This window comes from Eumetopias jubatus, unplaced genomic scaffold, assembly GCF_037043125.1.
Source record: "Eumetopias jubatus isolate StellerSeaLion01/CBP00866 unplaced genomic scaffold, mEumJub1_p1.0 scaffold_8, whole genome shotgun sequence".
Classification (NCBI taxonomy): Eukaryota; Metazoa; Chordata; class Mammalia; order Carnivora; family Otariidae; genus Eumetopias; species Eumetopias jubatus.
In genome coordinates this window covers 130,736,528-130,753,838 of record NW_028274814.1, presented here as the reverse complement: position 1 = coordinate 130,753,838, position 17,311 = coordinate 130,736,528, and the positions used below count along the sequence as shown (strand labels likewise).

Below are 17,311 nucleotides of genomic sequence, written 5' to 3'. Positions count from 1 at the left end.
TCTCCCAGCCTCCGCCTGATGATGCTGAGGCGTCTGCCAGACTCCTTCGTCCCTCAGCAACGTGAGGCTGACTCTCCCACTGAGGTGGGGTTGCCTTCCCAGTGGGCTGAGATGGCTTATTGACCAAAGATTTTGCCAAGACCCCCGACTCTGGAGCTGTAGTCATCCCGGGTGACTTTTCTTGGGATCCTTGGGGGTCAAGTGGAGCCGTATTTTATAGTCACTGGCTCTTTAGCGTCCCCCAGTGGGGTGGACTCGGCACTTGTCCCTGCAGTCCAACGATGCCTAATCCTCACCTGACGTGTCTGCAGCCCCAGCCTGGTCGCTCCACCGCGGGGCCGTGTTCCTGGAGCCCGTCGATGTCCGGAGGCCATTTCTGCACGGGCGTGAGACCATCGGGCCGCAGGTCCTCCGGACATTGCATCGCGTTCTGCATCTCACAGAGGTTTCATCGGGTGTCACGCCAAGGGCGTGCTAGGGAAAGGGAGAAGAATCCGGAGGAAGGGAGGTTACGGTTACCGAAAAAATGACCGAGAAGTAACCAAAGAAGGAGAGGTGGACAAAACAGTACTTCAAGCAAGTGTCAGAGGGCACAATGTCAACGTGGCCTTGGGTTTCGGCTCCTTCCCAAAGCCACCACCTGTCCCCTCACCTGGCTTTCCCCATCTGCAAATTCAGCCCGAGCTCCCGGCCCACCCACAGGGTGATCATCACAAACCATGGGGGCGATTCTTATGTCATCATTCCATCACTCTGTCCCTCCCTCACAGGCTGGGGGAGGAGCCTCGATGCCCCGGGGACATTTGCCCGGACGGAAGGGTCAGGTTGGCTTCCGTGGTCGCAGGGGCAAAGGGCACAGCCGTCCAGCGGCTGCACATCTCAGAAGCCGTGGGACCCTTTCCCCGCGGCGTCTCTATCGGTGCAGGGGGCCGCTGTCTCCTAGAGCCGCCGCGGGAACGTGGACGGGCCCGCACGGCGCCTGGCGCACACTCAGCTCTGTCCACGGCGGCTGCTCTGCTCGGGGGCCCACGCGGGAGGGAGGCCTCGCTGGCTGTTTCCATTTGCTGTTTCCTGACGCTAGCCTTCCTAGAAAAGTCCTCGTTTAACGAGAAAGAGATCTGTCGGCAAGCGGAAACAAGCGGGGTAGAAAACAGCAGTATTTCCTGAGCCCTCTCCCGCAAACGTCTGCATCCTTGCAAATAGCACTGGGCCACCAAGCGCGGGCCACCTGGGGCTGTCCTGACATCAGGGACAAGGCTAGAGAGACCTGATTAGATCCAAAGGGGTGGGGGGAAGACACGGGCACGGTGACCCGAGCAGGGGATTTAAGGCAGACATGCTGGGCAGTGCGGTGGGAGGGACAGAGAAGAGGGGGCTGGGAAGAAGCCCAAACGGGGTCTGCAGGGAGAGTCCTTTGCTGAGAGTCCCACAGTCTGTCAGTGGCAGGAAGGGCTGATCAGAGAAGGACCTGGAAGGTCAGGTGTGGGGTTGTCCTTTGAGGGAGTCAGGACAGCCGAGGGTGGGTAGGACGCTAGGAACAGCCGGGGTGTGTTGCTTCATCACAGGCTGCTTGGAAGTGGACACTTTCAGTTTCCCTCTCAAGTCCCAGACATATTTGGGCCTGAGGTGTAGTTACTGCAGAGATCCGTAGCCAGGTCCTCACAGCTAAGACCCACTGAATGTGCTTCTGCTCAGAGGAAGATCTCTGGGTAAGCTCGGAGGGTGGGAGCCCCTGCCCATCTACTCGAACAGCTCTTTAAGGAAAGGATCCTGTGTTGTCTCGATTTTATAGATGAGGGTGAACCCGAAGCTCCAGCCCCAGGTCCCATGCTAAGCAGGGGCATAGTCTGGATTTGAACCCAGGTTTGTCTGACTGCTTCCCCCCTCCCCCTGTGCCCCAACACTGTGGAAAGAGAGGGAGGCACTGCCCAGCCCGGTTTCCAGACTGCCTGCACCTGAGCAGGCTACCCCAGAAGGAAGGCGGATGTTGGTGTGCTCATCCCTGGGGAAATTGGGAGGAAGCAGAGCAGGGGAAGAGGGCAGGTGAGTCAGAGCCTCTGGGTGCCCCAGGGTGAGGCTGCCAGGCTGACCAGCAAGGGGTTTCTGTTGAGATGCAAAGGCTCACATTGTCTTTTGAGATACAAGGACTCAGGTTTGTGTTGCCCACAGTGTGTCTGAGTGTCTGCTCAGTGCCAGGTCCTGCAGGGAAACTAAGGGCCTGACAGGAAGAGACCGTGACCGTGACCTGGAGAAAGAGCAGAGACATGTCTGGGCTTTGCTGGGGCCCTGCGTTCCACCCACTCCCTAGTGAAGAGGCCTGTGTGCCTGCAGCAGGAAGAAGAGAAGGGTAGAAGGGTCGTGGCCGTTGGGGGGGGTGGGCAGGGGGAGAAGGGCCGCACTGTAGCGTGGTCCAGGCTTTGAATCTGAAAACACAAAACTGTAGACTCCTGGGGACAACAAAAAGGGCGTGAGCTTAGATCAGTGTGTTTATTCTGGCAGAGGCAAACCTAGAAGGCTTTGGATTGTTAAAGTCACATTTCTCCCCACACACCTGCATCGCAAGGCCTCGTGTTCCCTTCGGCCCTGCCTGCGCCCTCCAAGGATTGCCTGACTCTGGGTGAGTCCCTTCCCTGGGGATTCTTTGTTCACATCTCTTAAGAACTTGGCTTCAGTCTTTTCATGTTGATTCATAGGCTCTGTCATGTTTCCTGGGTGCTCAGCTTTCATCTGCTCTAAGTATGGAGGGTACTGCCTCCTGGTCTCTGACGGTAGTCTGACTTTGTTCACTGTGTCCTTTGCAATTTTTAATGTTTAAGAGGTCAGATAACTGAAACTTTCCTTTTATGGCGTCTGGGATTTGCATCGTGCTTAAAAAGTTTCTCCAACTCAACATTATTTTTAAAAATATTTTTTCCAGGGTATTTGCAGCTTTTTCTTTCTAGCTTACATTTAGGTCCTGTTGGGATTTATTGATTGATAGATTGACTTTGTACAAGCCTTTTGATTTTTCCTTCTCCCCTTCCCCCTCTCTACTCCTCCTCCTCCCCCCTTCCTCCTCCTGTTTTTCTCCTCCTTCTCAAGACATCTTTAACAGGTGCTGGCTACAATCCATAGAAACCCAGCTTTTCTTACAGCTTCAAAGGAGCCTGTGGTGCACTAAGGAAATGACCCCCACCCTTCTCCCCAAAGTTCCTGGCAGCCGTTAGCGAACAAAAGTTGGGTGAGGGTGGAAGGAGCTGGGCCAGACATCCACACCTGGCCTGGCCACCCTGGGGGAGGGGAGGCTTTGGAAAGTCCCACTAAGGCTCAGGTACCAGGACCAGGTTTCCTGCAATTTCCCCTTCCTCTTTCTCCTCATATAAAAAATATTATGGCTGGAGTATGGAGACATGAGGAAATACATGGAAACTCCCAGAAATCTGATAGAATTGTCCAAAGCACATTAAATCAGGAGGGTAATTCATGTGAAATCTGAGGCATAGTCTGACTTGTTCTCGGCCAGCGCGAGCTTCTCATCAAGACAGACAAGAAAACAAGGGGAATTGCTCACGGGTGAGTGAAGCTGGGGGTGCTGTGCTGTCCCCCCTCGGGTCGGAGCCCGGCTGCGGGCTGGAGAGCAGGCGCAGCGGGTACCCCGGCAGGCCCTGGAACAGGAGGTGCGGGAGGGAGTAGACAGGCCCCCGCCAGTGCTCAGAGTCCAGCAGAGGAGAACACACAGAGGACTGCAGTCAGGACAGTGCACGTTCAAGGGGAGCCCGGGGAGTCAGTGGGGGCAGCCTGCAGGGGAGGCAGGGGTTGGGCTGGGCCTCTAAGCACAGGTAAACTTGTACAAGGTGAGGGAGGTGGGGAAAGGCATTCCGGGGGGACGGAGCAGCCAAGCAAAGGCCTGGAGGCTGAGGTGGGATCAGAAGCAAGGAGGGGCGCCGGGCTGGCTTAGTAGGTAGAGCCTGTGACTCTGGATCTCAGGGCCCTATGTGAGTTCAAGGTCCACGTGGGGAGTGGAGCCTATAAAATACAAATTAAAAAAGAAAAAGTAAAAGAAGCAGGGAAGTGAGGGGTCCTTGATGACCAAGGCGACACGGAGGCCGGGCGGGAGGAGTGACGAAGATAGGAGCGGGAGCTTTAGGGAGCCCGGGGTGGAGGCCAGGCTGAGGAGTGTGAACCTGATCCTGTCTTAGGCTCCCCTTTCCTCCCTGTCCGAGGAGCATGCATGCAGTCGCTTGCAGGGAGATGCTCTGGTGCGAATCCGTGTCCGGCTGCCTCTGGAGAGCATAGACAGAGCCGGTGGGGATGGGAGGGCTCCGTGTCCCGTGTGGGCCATGCAGGTGGGCAGGGGCTGGCTCCCCTCCTCCTCCTGACAGCCTTGCTGGGAACTGACGAATCTGCAGGCTAGCCAGGGACACCGCGGGTACTAATCAGGCAGGAGGGAGCATTGTCCAGCATCACACCCAGCTGAGGCCCAACACGAGGGTCAGGGCCGGGCCAAGAATGGCAGAGGACGGGAGGGATGGGACCCGGAGTGCAGACACATCTGCAAAGGTTTGGCGTCATCCAGCGTTCGGCTCTTTCTGCCCGCTCGCTCCTCCTGCTCTCTGCCCTTGCTCTTTTTTTTTTTTTTTTTTTAAAGATTTTATTTATTTATTTGACCTAGAGAGAGAGACAGCGAGAGCAGGAACACAAGCAGGGGGAGCAGGAGAGGGAGAAGCAGGCTTTCCGCCGAGCAGGGAGCCCGATGTGGGGCTCGATCCCAGGACCCTGGGATCATGACCCGAGCCGAAGGCAGACGCTTAACGACTGAGCCACCCAGGCGCCCTCTGCGTTTGCTCTTGGTCCTTTGCTTCATGGTGTCATTTGGCTGCGTGGGGCTCCCTGCTCAGTGGGAACTCTGCTTCTCCCTCTCCCTCTGCCTGCCACTCTCCAACCCCGCTCCCCCCCATGTTCATGCTCTCGCTTTCTCTGTCTCTCTCAAATAAATAAACAAAATCTTTATTTAAAAAAAGACTCCCCTTCTTATTAGGATTAATTAACAATTAAACGATCCCCATTTTACCAACTCCTTTCTGATTTACAACTTTACACCTTTATATCTCCCTTTTTTATATACTTTGTCTCAGCTCTTCTCCTTTGGACATTATTAGGAACTCATGGCCTTTCACAGACTCAGCCTGACCCAATTAAACATGATCCTAATAATCCTTATCAATTATCATTATTCTATGTAATTTGGTAGGATTACCAGTGGGTGCCCCTATTGAGCCCTGCTCTGAACATGCCCGAAGCATCCTTTCCTTCTGGACGAGGGGATATTGAAGGCCCGTGGAATTCAGCTTCCCTCCAAGGAGTCTTGCTACCTTTGAGTGGAGAAAAACCCATGGGTGCCTGTGTGAGTGGGCGAGGCACTGCTAGAACATTTATCTGTGGAAGGGTGGAGTTCACTCTGATTACCCGAGTTTAACCTACGTTATCATGCCACTTTTCTTAGACAACTTACTTTCATCAGCCACCGAGGTTTCTCCCACGATGACGATTGTCACATCAGGAGTCAGGCTTATTTCTTAGGGGCACTTGGTCCAACTGCTCCCATCATCTGTACAGTGGTAGTGCCAGAAACCAACCCATTATTGCGGTTAGCTGTTACTCACTGCTATACCACTTCTGCTTTCTTAAAATTAAAAAAAAAAAAATCAAAGTAATAAGTGCATATGGTTAAAACAAATCAATAGTACCGAGGGCTCTGCTCACCCACTTTCCCAATTAAAAGCGATCACTTATAATTTGTTGCTTTTTCTTTAGGTGGTTAATCAATACCTTTAAATGATACTCTTACACCGGGAGACAGAATAGGTGAAAGTGTAGGCTCTGGAGACAGGGAGTCTGGATTTGAATTCTGGCTCTGGCACTAGCTGGGTGCTTTGGGTAAATTACTTAACCTTTCTGAGCTTCAGTTCCTTTTCTTACAGAGTCATGCTGAGATATATGAGTTAATGCCTGCAAAGCGCTTAGAACGGTGCCTGGTGCAAAGCAGGTAGTCTCAACCACAATAGTTAGTTTCAGTCCCTCAATTTTTAAATTGTTTTATGAGCTATTTATTTCTTACCAGGACAGATAATGATTTCACTTGTTTATATACTTTTTCTTACATACCTCCCCAGTTTCTCCTAATACCATTCTATCACTGATTTTATGTCCTCGGTTAGAAACCTTTCTAGTCGTAAGCAATTTACTTACACCTTTGTTTCTTTTTTCTTTTTTTCTTCCATCTTCATTTCTTAGCCTCTCCATGGCAGCCAGTATTTTTGGACTCCCCGCTTTGTGAAATAAGGATGTTAATCCTCCTCCTCTCTTCAGTGCTTCACCTCTAACTTCTATCATTGTACTTTAATTTACTATGGCAACAAGTACATTTAGTCCTCATATTTAAATGGTCTCTTTCGTTCTAGAAGTGAAAAATGACACAAGAATGCTTACATGTGTGATGTTTTCAGTTTTCTTTACTGTAGAGCTAACTTGTGAAATACAGATGCACATGTTTTCTTGTACAGCTTTAGTTTATCCTGATTTTCTAATTGCCTATGTTTTGACCCCTTGCCAGGCTGCCTTCAACATTTCCTCAATTTCTTTCGAACTGTGCATTATATAAGTATTATGTCAAGTCCCCTTTGCCCATAAAACTCTTCACTTCTTATTCTATCCTGGGCTGGTTGCTCTCTCGGCCTTCCGTATGCCCAGCTGTATTCCTTGGATTCCTTTCTGTCTATGTTAATTTTCCTGTCTCCTGGACCTCAGCTTTCTGTCTCTTGGTTTCTTGGTTATTATCCTCCACCTCACCCCATAGACACGCAAACTATTTTTTTTTTTCTTTTCTACAGCTCTTTCTAAAGTAATTTTCTAAGAATTGATAGCCTTGGTAACTTGTCATTCCTCAGTTTCATTTTTCTGTCACCTTTTTGTTTTATTTTCTGGACGTTTTCGTTGACTTTTCCAACCTTTCCCGAGACTTCTTTTTAATTCCCAAGATCTCTTTTTTGTCCCATTACTTTTTTCCCTTTTCGGTGCATCCCGTTCTCATTTTATGAAGAAAACAGCTTTCTAACCTCCCTGAGGACATTGGTTCAAGGTTTAAAAAATTATTCTTATAGTCAAAATTACGTGTTTCTAACTGAGTGTTGCTGAGTGGCTGGGGCTGGGAGGGATGGGGTGGCTGGGTGGTAGACACTGGGGAGGGTATGTGCTATGGTGAGCGCTGTGAATTGTGCAAGACTGTTGAATCACAGATCTGTACCTCTGAAACAAATAATGCAACATATGTTAAGAAAAAAAGAAGAAGAAGAAGAAGATAGCAGGAGGGGAAGAATGAAGGGGAGTAAGTCGGAGGGGGAGACGAACCAGGAGAGACGTTGGACTCTGAGAAACAAACTGAGGGTTCTAGAGGGAAGGGGGATGGGGGGATGGGTTAGCCTGGTGATGGGTATTAAAGAGGGCACATTCTGTGGTGAGCACTGGGTGTTATGCACAAACAGTGAATCATGGAACACTACGTCAAGAACTAATGATGTAATGTATGGTGAGTAACAGAACAATAAATAATTAAAAAAATTACGTGTTTCTTCTGGTGTCATTGTTTTGAAGGTTTATTAAGTCCAGTTATTTTTGTTATTATTGTTTTAAAGTAAGCTCTATGCCCAGTGTGGGGCATGAACTCTTGAGATCAAGAGTTGCATGCTCTACCAACTGAGCCAGCCAGGTGCCCCTTCTGGAGTCATTTTTTATTTATCTTAGCCACCCTTTCCATCTGGTCATCTTTCTTGTATATCTGATCCTAGATTGCCCATTCACAGTTGCAGACAGGTAAGTTGATTGGCAGGCTTCCCTGTAGAGTGATTGGATGAGGACCCCCTAGATGTCAGAAGACAGGTATTTTTTTCTGGAGTGTTTCATTTCTGATTTTTCCCCTTCTGGTGTAGACTTAGGCTGCTGTGAATATAGGATTGGGTGTGGGGTTGGTAACCTTATTCCTGCTTCCCCTCTCCACCTCCCTCTCATCTTCAGTCTTCTCCAGAGGTCTGCCTAGCCGGCCATTCTTCTTGCCCATTGCCTTGTTCTCTCTTTGTTTTTCTGATGGCAGCTCCCTCTCCTCTTGTTTATTCAGCTATCAGTTCTGCATCCAATCTGCATTCAAACATTTGTCTAAGCCTCTGGACTCCTGTTGGCCCCGTTCTCCTTTCTTATCGACAGCAGAAGGAGGGGAGGCAGTGTGTGGGTTCTTGAGTCCAGCAGGCAGGACCTTGAACCCTTGAACCCAGCCTACCACTTACTAGATTTCTGACTCTGGGCAAGTCACCTAGTCTGTGCTTTCGTTTCCTTGTCTGTAAACAGGGATGCGAATGATGCACACACTACTCAATGGTTATTGAAGAAGACAGGTTATTATTTGTAAAGTCTTAGAGCGATTAATTACCAGTGCAGAGTAGAGGGCACAAATGTGAGTCACTCTCATCATTAGTTACTTTTATACCTATAAGTACCTTTACTATCATTTCAGTCAGGTCTCAGGAGGGGTAGTTGATAAATGCTCTTTTGCCTTCTTCAAATAGTGCCTAGGGGCACCTCGCTGGCTTATTCTGAAAAGAATGGGACTTTTGACCTTGGGGTTGTGAGTTCGAGTCTCAAATTGGGTGTAGAGATTACTAAGAAAAATAAATAAACTTAAAAAAAATAATGCTTAGGGTACGTGGGTGGCTCAGTTGGTTAAGTGTGCCTTCGGCTCAGGTCATGATCATGGGGTCCTGGGATCGAGCCCCGCATCAGGCTCGTTGCTCCGCGGGGAGTGTGCTTCTCCCTCTGCCCCTCCTCCCACTTGATCTCTCAATCTCTCTCTCTCTCTCTCAAATAATAAATAAGTAAAATCTTTCAAAGAGATAAGGTTTAAACGTAGTCAACATTTGCTGTCTTTCCTCATCTCCCAAGGTAAGATAATAACAGAACTAAAATAAATTCTCTCTCTATAAGGGTCTGTTTTTTAAAAAAGTTTACGAAGAGCTGGTCAGAATGGAACGGTGGACACCCCTCATCTACCGTGAATGTGAATGTGAATTGGTATGATTTTTTTCGTAACAGTGTGGCTCTAGGTATGAAAAACTTTGTACATGTTGATACCTGCTGACCCAGTCCTCCTGCTTGTAGAAATGTCTTAAGGAAACAATCTCAAATGCAAAATGCAAAGTTTTATACAAGGAGATTGTCCTTTGCTCTATCATTTCGATAAAGAATTAGAAGCAGTCTAAGGTACAAAGTCGGGGGAGGACAGCAGAGAAGACGGCGCATTATCAGGAAGGCTTGACAATGCACAGTGGGGCTGTAGGCATTGTGCCAGGACCTAGCAGGACCCCAGGCCCTGTGCGATGAAGAATCTTGCAGAAGCAAGGAGGACACAGGCTTTGGGAAGCCGTGGCACCAGGAAATTGATCCAGACAAAGACCGTTCACGATGCAAGACATCGTTGAGGAATGAGAAGAGTCATTTACAAATAAACACATAGACAGTTGACCCTTGAACAACACAGGTTTGATCAACAGAGTTCTACTTTTATGCAGATTTTTTTCATCAAATATATGTGTAGTACTTTAAATGTACTTTCTCTTCCTTACGGCTTTCTTTCTTTTTTTAAATTTAATTTATTTATCTGACAGAGAGAGAGAGAACATACGTGCGGGGGGGGGGGGGGACGGGCACAGGGAGAGGGAGAAGCAGACTCCCCACTAAGGAGGGAGCCGGTTGTAGCGTCTCCATCCCAGGACCCTAGGATCATGACCTGAGCTGAAGGCAGATGCTTAAATGAGTGAGCCACCCAGGCGCCCCTTCCTTATGATTTTCTTAACAACATTTTCTTTTCTCTAGCTTACTCTGTTGCAAGAATATAGTACATAATACATATAACATACAAACTATGTGTTGATCCGCTGTTTATATTATCGGTAAAGCTTCTGGTCAAGAGGAGGCTCTTAGTAGTTAAGGTTTGGAAAAGTCAGAAGTTATGCATGAATCTGACTGCACGGGGATTGGGGGTCATCACCCCTAACCCCTGTGTTGTTCAAAGGTCAACTGTACATAAATAAATGTTTATGTATGTTAAAGGGAGTAGAGCACAGTCATCACAAACATGGACTTTGGATCAGAGACACCCGGGTTCACGTCCAGGCTCTAGCACTATTGTGAAAACTTGGGCTAACCTAAGATCAGGTGGTGGTTTCCTCCACCTTAACGTGGGAGCCACAAGAGCACCGACCTCATGGAGTGTGTGTGGCTATTCAGTGAGGGAACACACAAGGAGCCCTGCCTGTCATAGGTACTTGATCAATATTAGCTCTTATCAATTAGCAAACACACGTGTTTCTGACCTCCCAAACTTCCAGGACACTTCTTCCCATGTTTTCTTCTGTGTTTGGTTTTATTGCTCCTATAACTTCTCAGATGGCAGTCTCCCTGACTGATTATCTTCTTCTTGTGGCCCAGCAGGACGACAGGACCCCGACTTGGCTTGGGAGTGAGCTGGAGTGAGGTGAGTAACTTCCCTTAAATAGCGGCCGGCAGAAGTCAGTGGACAGACAAACACGTCAGGGAAAGTCTACTTTGGCATTGGTAGCCATCCTGGAGGGAACCACCAGAGACCTGGCCCCTCGCCGCTTCCTGCTGCCACAGCTGGCTCCCATTTGACCCCACGATTTGTTCTCTCTCCCCCAGGGGTGAAGCAACCCCGCCTTCTAGCCGGGACGCAGAGGCGAGCTGTTGCGAAAACGCTCAGATCCCACTGCTGGCACCATGGCCTCAGGAGCCCGTGAGCTCTGCCCAGGTAGTCAACCTCCACTTCTCTGGATGATTCCTGGAATTGTGGGGATGCCTCCAGCTGAGTTATCCTAAGAGGAATCAGTCCCTTGAAGAGCTTCCTTGAGCCCCTAAGCGGGGGTCAAAGGGAGTCCCCAGCCCAGGGGTCTGTAGGGGACACCTCCCTCCTGTCTCCTCAGGGTCATGGTTGAGATGCTCACTTCCTCCCTCCCCCTGCCGCCCATCAAATCCATCAAATGACCCAGAAGTGAGGCCAGGAGAGCCCACTGGGAGGTGGGGGACAGCAGAGGGGAAAGGAGGGAAGAGAGGGGTCCTGAGGCAGGGCAGGGGGAGGAGGTAGACCAGCAACCTTGGAGGCTTCTCCTGCCCTCTTGCCCTGTCCAAGCCTCCAGCATGGCTAAGGATGACTGTGGGGCTTCACAGCAGAGGCTGTTCCCTCCAGGTCTCACCCTGTTGCCAGCCTGACTGCTCTGTGATGGTCAGTGGGCCACTGACCTGGACCCCAGTCTGGCCTTTGCCACCTCCCACCTGTGTGACCTGGAGTGCCTTACCTAACCTTACCTGTAAAATGAGAATATTTCCCTATGTGGTTATGAGGATCAAATATAATGTGTTTATGTGGTTTGGGCCAGGGTCTGCTACACAGTATATCCTCCCTAAATTTTGTTGCTCTCCCCTTTGCCTGGAACCTCTTAGTTCCAAGTGGAATCCTCCCTTCCCCCAGCATCTCCCGGCTCCCTACGGCTGTTAGGGCATTTGTCCTATGTCCCAAGTATAAGCACCTGCTTATGAGACATGAAAGCGGGGCAGGAATTGATTCTATTGTTCTCAATAACCCTGCCTATGCTCTCAGTATTTCTCCGCCCCCCAGCAATCCGTAAATACACAGACTTAGCAATGTGGGTTCCCTCAAGCTAAGCCCTCATTTCCTCTACCCCTTAGTGAAGCAGGAAAAAGAGAAAACTAAACAACCCTTCATTTTTTTCTTTCCATCTAGAGAACAGAATTTTTCTCGATGATGCCATTGTGTATTCCCAGAACACAGTGAGCCTAAACATACTGCACAACCTGCTGAGTGACCATGAAGCCTGGAAGGGATTCATAGCTGAGGCCACATTGTCCAGGTAACTCCTCTGGGATGCCCCAGGATGGTCACCCAGGTGTCTTCCAGGCAGGATCATGGGGTTGGGGTTCAGTATGTTCCTTCTCAACAATCCGTGAGGAATATGTCTTCCATGACATTCACTGGCAGTGAATGGCCTCGGATTGAGAAGAGGCAAGACATGCAGAGGGCAGGTTATGTGACCTTGGGCCTTAACCTAAAGCAGACCAGTCTCTGCCTTGGTCTCTTCATCTGTTCAATTTTGTCATGAGAAAATGAAGATAATGCATGTAAAGTGCTTAGCATAGTGACTGACACATAGTAGGGTCTCAATTAATGTAAACTTCTTAGAAGATTGCCGAGAAGAGACAGGGGCCAAGGGTCTTCTTCCTAGAGATGAGGGCCAAGCAGGACTTCTTCTGGGACAAGTCAGAAGAACACTGACACCTCAGTCTGTGCCCCTGGGGATTCGGACTAGAGTCTTCCCTCCCATCTAAGGAGTTACATGAACATGCAGGATCCTGCTGACCCATGAGGCAGAGAGGCTAGAGTGGAATTGGACCAAGCTGGGTTGGATCCTGACTCTATCTCTGCCCAGCCTTGGGGCTCTCTGGCTCTGGATGTCTTGGAGTCTCAGGTTTGTCATTTGTTCAATGGACACACTAATGCAATCTGATAAGATTGTGGCGAAGGACTTTCTGTGAATTGTGGGGTCAAAGGTGAGGAACCAAGGGCAGTCATCCTGTCCAAAGGCCCAGGAGGCTTGGACCAGGGCCAGAGCTGGTGGTCAGGATGGACAAGGGGTTGTGGGGTCTAGGTTGGAGGACTAGGTAGGCTTGGGCAGCAGGGCTGGAACTGAGTGAAGCTCTAGAGCACAAAACTTGAGGAGACCAGGGACCTAGCAGAGGTCCTGTGAGAGGGAGAGGGCACATTTCTTCCCTCCCTTCTTTGATCTCCTCACCGCTGGGCATCAGGGGCCATGGGGGTTGTTTCTTCCATACCTTGCCTTGGAGCTGGGGGGTCGTGACGCCCATTTGGAAGCCTCTTCTCTTCTCCCTAGAGCAGCCCCAGACCAATAGGAGGCAGTGTGGCTTTGTGACAACTTCCAGCTCCGCAGGGGGAAGCTGCCGATTCTGTACTCTTTGGGGGATTCTGAGCCTGAGAAGTCCCCACCAAAGAGGAAAGTACTTCCTGCACCAGCTTGCCCAAAAGCAGGTCTTCTCCGGCTTAGTGATTCAGATAGAAGGTTGTCAACGTCTCTTGCATCTTTAAGAGATGTCATAGAGTTGCACATGGCCTTGGTGTACATGCATACAAAGCTGTCACCAGCTAAGGTGTGATTTAGGCGGGTGACACCTGTGTGGGAGGGGGTGCTGGGTGGTGGGTCAGGAGTCCATGGTGTGAGCTGGAGAGTCTGAGGGGAACCAGGGTGGTGGGTGTCCTGCTTCTCAGTCAGTTGGGGCAGCGCCTGGTCCCCAGCAGAGGACATGGGGCTTGGGAGAGAGAGCAGGTGCCAAGCAAAATGATCATTAAGGTCCCTTCTCGCTCTGCGGTTTTGTTTTCTTAAATTCCAAGTACCCAGAGTTAGCCAAACTGCAGAGTCTGAGAACACAATCCCTAAGATTGCCCTTACTTTTGGCACCAACTGCAAATTGGGGGGGGGTCCCCAAACCACCCGGAGATTGGATGATGCCCTGGAAGCACTCACAGAGCTCACTCAGAGCTGTCACTCTCAGTCACCCTGTGATACAGGGAAGGATACAGGTTCCCATCAGCCAAAGAGAGAGACACTTGGGGCAGAGTCTGGGAGGGTTTCCAGCGCAAAGCTTCGTTGTCCTTGGGAGGCCCTACTGTCCTGTACTCAGTGTGTGACAATGATGTGGAGCATGGCCCACCAGGGAAGTTCACACTGTGAAAGTAAACAATTATTGTGACACTTACTAATATCGTAAAGAAGACTTAATTCATGCCCTAGGCGTCAAGAGTGATGTCATCGGGGAGAGGGAATCCCAGGGCTCACCTGGGAATGCAGCGGAGACAGCTGGGGATTTATAGCCAAGGAGCAGGCTGGGGGCAGGGCATGGGAAGTCACTAAGAGGAGACATCAAGGTGGGGGATTCTTGCTAACCTGACCCAATAATGTTCTTCCTGAAGGCAGGCAAGGACTTCTGCAACAAAGGTGGGATTTGATCAGATGTCAGAGGTGATTAGATATCAAGAGTGTGTGGATTCTCACTAAGCTGACCTAACAGGGTTCTTGCTAAGACTGGGCATGACAGGCTGCCAAGGACAGAGCACAGAAGACCAAGGTCAAGGCCTAGTCAAGAGGAGTGTCAGAGAGCCCGAATAACGTTTGGTCAAGGAGAGAGTCTTTTTCAACCCCGTCCTCAGAGTACAGAGTTTTAATGGGGCTCAATCACCTGCTCCCTGCATGGCTGACTTGGCATCTTCAGCTCCCCCTGGAGGTTAGTTTCTAGTTCCTCTTCCTGTCAGAACTGACAGCACATGACCCAAAGCCCCCTTCATCTTGTCAGGCTGTCCAGTGAGTGGCCAAAGGCCCAGGCAAAGGAAGACTGTCCTATCATTCTAGGACCCTTGACATCCTAGGTGGAGACCTAGAGATCACTTCCTAGTCAAGGGCAAAGGGCAGACCTCTCTGTGGGTAAGGTTCATCCTTCAGTACACACGAAGATTCTCCGAGTGAAGGTTTTTCTGCTCCAACCCCACTTCCCTTTGTTCATCTACCAAGTTCCCAGTCTACACACGCTGTGGTACTGACTGTGTTGACCTGGGAAGCCATCTTTATCAGATACCCACCATTTAAGTGCATCTTAAGATGACATGTACTTATTGATTCCCTTACTGTGTGTTATGGAACATTAGCAATTTACAGAATGTGTTTAACATTGTAAGACAAATTCTTTACATTTGTAAAATTCTTTTGCATTTGATTTATAGTAAACGTTCTGTGGTTTATGTGGGATAGGTCGAATGAAGCCCCCTTTACAGATCAGCTTTTCTTAATCACTTGACCTTCACTGTTACAGGGAGGAGGCAGATGCCCTACGTGAAGGTCTGAACGAGCTGGAAAGAACCATGTATACAGAGGCCGAAGAGCAGCTGGCTAGAGAGAGGTTTTTGAGTGAGTTTCCCAAGTTGAAAGTGGAGCTTGAGGAGCGCATAAGAAAGCTCCACGAGCTTGCAGATAATGTTGACAGGGTTCACAAGAACTGCACCATCTCCAACATAGTAGCCAGCTCCACCGGCGCTGCATCTGGCCTCCTGTCCATCCTTGGCCTGGGTCTGGCACCTTTCACAGCAGGGGCCAGTCTGGCACTCTCGGCTGTTGGAGCAGGGCTGGCAGCAGCATCTGTTGTGACCCAAGTGTCCACCAGCATCGTGGAATACTCAAGCGAGTCATCCGCAAAAGCCCAAGCCAGTCGCCTGACATCAATTGATTTTGACAAAGGGGAGGTAGTTGCCAAGGTTCTGTGTGATACCATACCCCAGATTTCTTCCTCAACAGGTAAATGCATCCAAGCCCTGCAAAACATTGCAAAGAATGTTCATGCCATCAAGCTAGCCAAAGTCAAACCTCGCCTAGTAGCCAATGCCAGGCGCCTCATGAGAGCTCAGAGAGTCTCAGTTCGAAGTAGCAGGCAGGTGCAGAAAGCTTTTGGAGGCACTGCTCTTGGAATGACCAAAGGAGCCCGGATCATGGGTGCAGCCACCGCAGGTCTCTTCCTTGCAATGGATGTGGTCAACCTTGTGAAAGACTCAGAGCACTTGCAAAAGGGGGCAAAGGCCGAGTCAGCTGACGAGATGAGGCAGCAGGCCCGGGAGCTGGAGAACAAGTTGGAGGAGCTCACCAAGATCTATGAAAGTCTGAAGGAGGGCCCGAATCCATGATCCCCGAGCAGGGCAGGGAGCAGGGACGTGTGTGGGACAAAGACATGGCGGTACCTTATTAGACGGGGAAAGAGGGCAAAATAAAGAATTTGGATTCGGGTGTTGAGGAGTTTGGTATTTCTATAGCTGAGCCCGGTGAGGGAGGGGTTAACGCAGATGGTGGGGTTGGGCAAAAAGAGGAAGGAACATGGAACCTGGAATAAGGAGGGAGGGGGCTAGAGAGCGAGGGGACTGGACTAAAGAGGACAAGAGGGGACATGGATCAAGAGAGGCATGGAGGAACAAGCGACGGGAAGGCCAGGAATAATGAAGTTAGAATTGTTGGAATGTGCGAGAAGATGAAGGGTTTGATCTTGCCATCCTTATACTTAGTTCTGAGCCTTCCTGAAGCTGACAATTGCTACTCAGGGAAGGATTTGACCACCGATCTGAGCAAAGACAAATAGGGTTGTCCACTGTGATGCTGGCAGCCTGGTCGCAAGTGACCCCGACCCGGGGCTCCCAGCCACGTCCCACAAGGGACCAGACCCCGTCAGCATGGATGCAATCCCCTTAGATGTCTGTCTCCGCCAGCCACTCTGATGACTTCAGAAGTCCCCACTATCCTATGTCCGGTTCCCAGCCCCACCCCCCCACTGTCCCTAGACAAAGGGAGACCCAGGAGGTGGGGTCCCTGCTCTGAAACACAAGTCATAAGGTCCAGCATGTGAGCCAAGCCCGCGTCCCCATGGGATGGAGAGACTGGGTGGGGGTGCTGGTTGCGTGCCCCCATCTGCTGACTCTCCCAGCCTCCGCCTGATGATGCTGAGGCGTCTGCCAGACTCCTTCGTCCCTCAGCAACGTGAGGCTGACTCTCCCACTGAGGTGGGGTTGCCTTCCCAGTGGGCTGAGATGGCTTATTGACCAAAGATTTTGCCAAGACCCCCGACTCTGGAGCTGTAGTCATCCCGGGTGACTTTTCTTGGGATCCTTGGGGGTCAAGTGGAGCCGTATTTTATAGTCACTGGCTCTTTAGCGTCCCCCAGTGGGGTGGACTCGGCACTTGTCCCTGCAGTCCAACGATGCCTAATCCTCACCTGACGTGTCTGCAGCCCCAGCCTGGTCGCTCCACCGCGGGGCCGTGTTCCTGGAGCCCGTCGATGTCCGGAGGCCATTTCTGCACGGGCGTGAGACCATCGGGCCGCAGGTCCTCCGGACATTGCATCGCGTTCTGCATCTCACAGAGGTTTCATCGGGTGTCACGCCAAGGGCGTGCTAGGGAAAGGGAGAAGAATCCGGAGGAAGGGAGGTTACGGTTACCGAAAAAATGACCGAGAAGTAACCAAAGAAGGAGAGGTGGACAAAACAGTACTTCAAGCAAGTGTCAGAGGGCATAATGTCAACGTGGCCTTGGGTTTCGGCTCCTTCCCAAAGCCACCACCTGTCCCCTCACCTGGCTTTCCCCATCTGCAAATTCAG

At 50.5% G+C, this 17,311-nt stretch overlaps 1 protein-coding gene across 7 annotated transcripts; it reads left to right on the top strand.

Annotated features, from left to right (window-relative positions):
- Positions 1 to 1,604: 1,604 nt before the first annotated feature.
- Positions 1,605 to 15,957, top strand: LOC114204292 (apolipoprotein L3-like). Of its 7 annotated transcripts, none has more exons than XM_088025337.1 (7): positions 1,606 to 1,709; positions 1,793 to 1,863; positions 2,500 to 2,617; positions 10,516 to 10,558; positions 10,741 to 10,849; positions 11,840 to 11,966; positions 14,992 to 15,957. In XM_088025337.1, the coding sequence occupies exons 5-7, from the start codon at positions 10,819 to 10,821 to the stop codon at positions 15,851 to 15,853; spliced, it is 1,020 nt and encodes a 339-aa protein (XP_087881463.1). In that variant the 5' UTR covers positions 1,606 to 1,709; positions 1,793 to 1,863; positions 2,500 to 2,617; positions 10,516 to 10,558; positions 10,741 to 10,818; the 3' UTR covers positions 15,854 to 15,957. The 7 variants fall into 7 exon arrangements, with proteins under 7 accessions (XP_087881461.1, XP_087881463.1, XP_087881460.1 ...); XM_088025334.1 differs by having other exon boundaries at positions 10,513 to 10,558; XM_088025335.1 differs by lacking the exon at positions 1,793 to 1,863 and having other exon boundaries at positions 1,605 to 1,709; positions 10,513 to 10,558.
- Positions 15,958 to 17,311: the final 1,354 nt, after the last annotated feature.

Bases quoted from the DNA above. Each gene is read 5' to 3' on its own strand.
- LOC114204292 (XM_088025335.1), top strand. From the start codon at position 10,819: ATGGCCTCAGGAGCCCGTGAGCTCTGCCCAG. The intron at 10,850-11,839 runs GTAGTCAACCTC...CTTTCCATCTAG, and splicing joins AGCCCGTGAGCTCTGCCCAG to AGAACAGAATTTTTCTCGAT. The intron at 11,967-14,991 runs GTAACTCCTCTG...TCACTGTTACAG, and splicing joins GCTGAGGCCACATTGTCCAG to GGAGGAGGCAGATGCCCTAC.